The 1,574-nt window shown below is 40.3% G+C and overlaps 1 protein-coding gene across 1 annotated transcript; it reads left to right on the top strand.

The window, feature by feature from the left end:
- The first annotated feature begins 401 nt into the window (after positions 1-401).
- On the top strand, positions 402-1,185 carry LOC125040979. Its single transcript, XM_047635798.1, has 2 exons — positions 402-731; positions 945-1,185. The coding sequence occupies exons 1-2, from the start codon at positions 451-453 to the stop codon at positions 1,054-1,056; spliced, it is 393 nt and encodes a 130-aa protein (XP_047491754.1). The 5' UTR covers positions 402-450; the 3' UTR covers positions 1,057-1,185.
- The last annotated feature ends 389 nt before the right edge of the window (positions 1,186-1,574 follow it).

Raw genomic sequence — 1,574 nt, forward strand, 5'->3', positions numbered from 1 at the left:
CACTGAAAATTTCAGTTTGTACCCACGAAAAATAATACTGATAGGGATTTATTATTATTACATACCGTAACTGTATGTGTAGAAGTTCGTATTAATGTCACTACTCCCTCAATTACAGCTATAGGAAATTTCTTGAGATAATAATAATAATAATAATAATGCTAATAGCAATGATTATAATAATGATAATAATAAATTACATGGGATAACATGCTCTTTAGGTAGCCAGCAATAAACTGCACACAAATAAAGCGGAGGGCAGACTGCGAAGACATGAATGAAACAGGTTTTTACTCCGCGACATCCGGTTCGCTTCCTCACAACACCTTCTGAGAACCTTCCTTTCTCGAGCCATATATAAGACCGCCACACCCGGTTCCCGTATCAGTCTGCCTCCAAGCTCTCTCTCGCACACTAAGGTCGCCCATCACATCGTCCTGACGCAGCAACATGGCCACCTACGCTGTCGCCCCCATCGTCTACCAACTGCAGGAAGGTCTTCGCAACGTCGACCTGAGAAGCTTCGTCAACTCCTTCGACCTGAAGGGCTTGGTCAATAAGCTGGACTTCCAGACGGTGGGCCTGGTGGCGCTGGTGGCTGTGGCCGCCGTGTTCCTGTTGGACCTGTTCACCAAGAGCTACGCCCCCTTCGGCAGGAGTCTGGTGTCCTCCGCCGCCCACGCCTGGGATAACGCTGACCAGTGGGGCCTCAGCGAAAGTGTCCGTGGAAGGTGAGTGCTGATATTGAGTCGAACGTTGCACTGTTGCATGTCTTTTTCATTATCTTAATCAGCAATGCTAGATATCTGTCATATATACACAAAACCTTATTTAAATCATCACATTTCATAAAATCGTTGGTAGTGATAACTATTTGTTTTAGGTATCAGCAAAGGGTTATTCCTTTCGACTTTGTATTTTAATTTCTCAATACTCCGACACAGCCGTTCCCTGGAGCCCGTGAAGAAGGTCCTGGACGCCCTGGCGGAGGCGGTGAAGAAGTGGGAGGCGCCGGAGGAGGGCGTCGTTAGGCATCGCGCTTCTGGTCTTCACTGAAAATTAAGAATTCTTTCCCTCTGCCAGTTCTCATGATCCCTTGAAAACATTTGAAAAAAAAAAAAAAACATAATTTGCTTGCAGGCAAGCACTATGTATTTATTGAATAAATATTTATTATAAACTGTTCTTAGATTATCACATTCTAAATTACTTTTTATAAACATAGTTTACCTAAAAAATACAATTCATACTACTAAAGCCAATTTTGCCAAAACGTGCCATATAGTACATGTGAGTGCCTATATATGGTATAGATGCGTATAGACCAGAAAATAACGATGATAACTATAAAATATTAAAATATTGTTGACGATGAAGATCATAGTAGCAATAATGATAAAAAAAATAATTTATTATATGCCTAAATTTCATTGTAATAAATATTCATCAAATATAATATATTTCTAGCCACGCAAATATGTTATATGCCACACTAAATAAAAAATTAAAATGAGACAATGAAAGAAAAATATTTCCCTTTTCCCAGGCAGGGGCGTCATTTCAGGTTTTTCTTG

This window comes from Penaeus chinensis, chromosome 29 (assembly GCF_019202785.1).
Source record: "Penaeus chinensis breed Huanghai No. 1 chromosome 29, ASM1920278v2, whole genome shotgun sequence".
Taxonomy (NCBI): Eukaryota; Metazoa; Arthropoda; class Malacostraca; order Decapoda; family Penaeidae; genus Penaeus; species Penaeus chinensis.

Bases quoted from the DNA above. Each gene is read 5' to 3' on its own strand.
- LOC125040979 (XM_047635798.1), top strand. From the start codon at position 451: ATGGCCACCTACGCTGTCGCCCCCATCGTCTACCAACTGCAGGAAGGT. The intron at 732-944 runs GTGAGTGCTGAT...ACTCCGACACAG, and splicing joins AGCGAAAGTGTCCGTGGAAG to CCGTTCCCTGGAGCCCGTGA.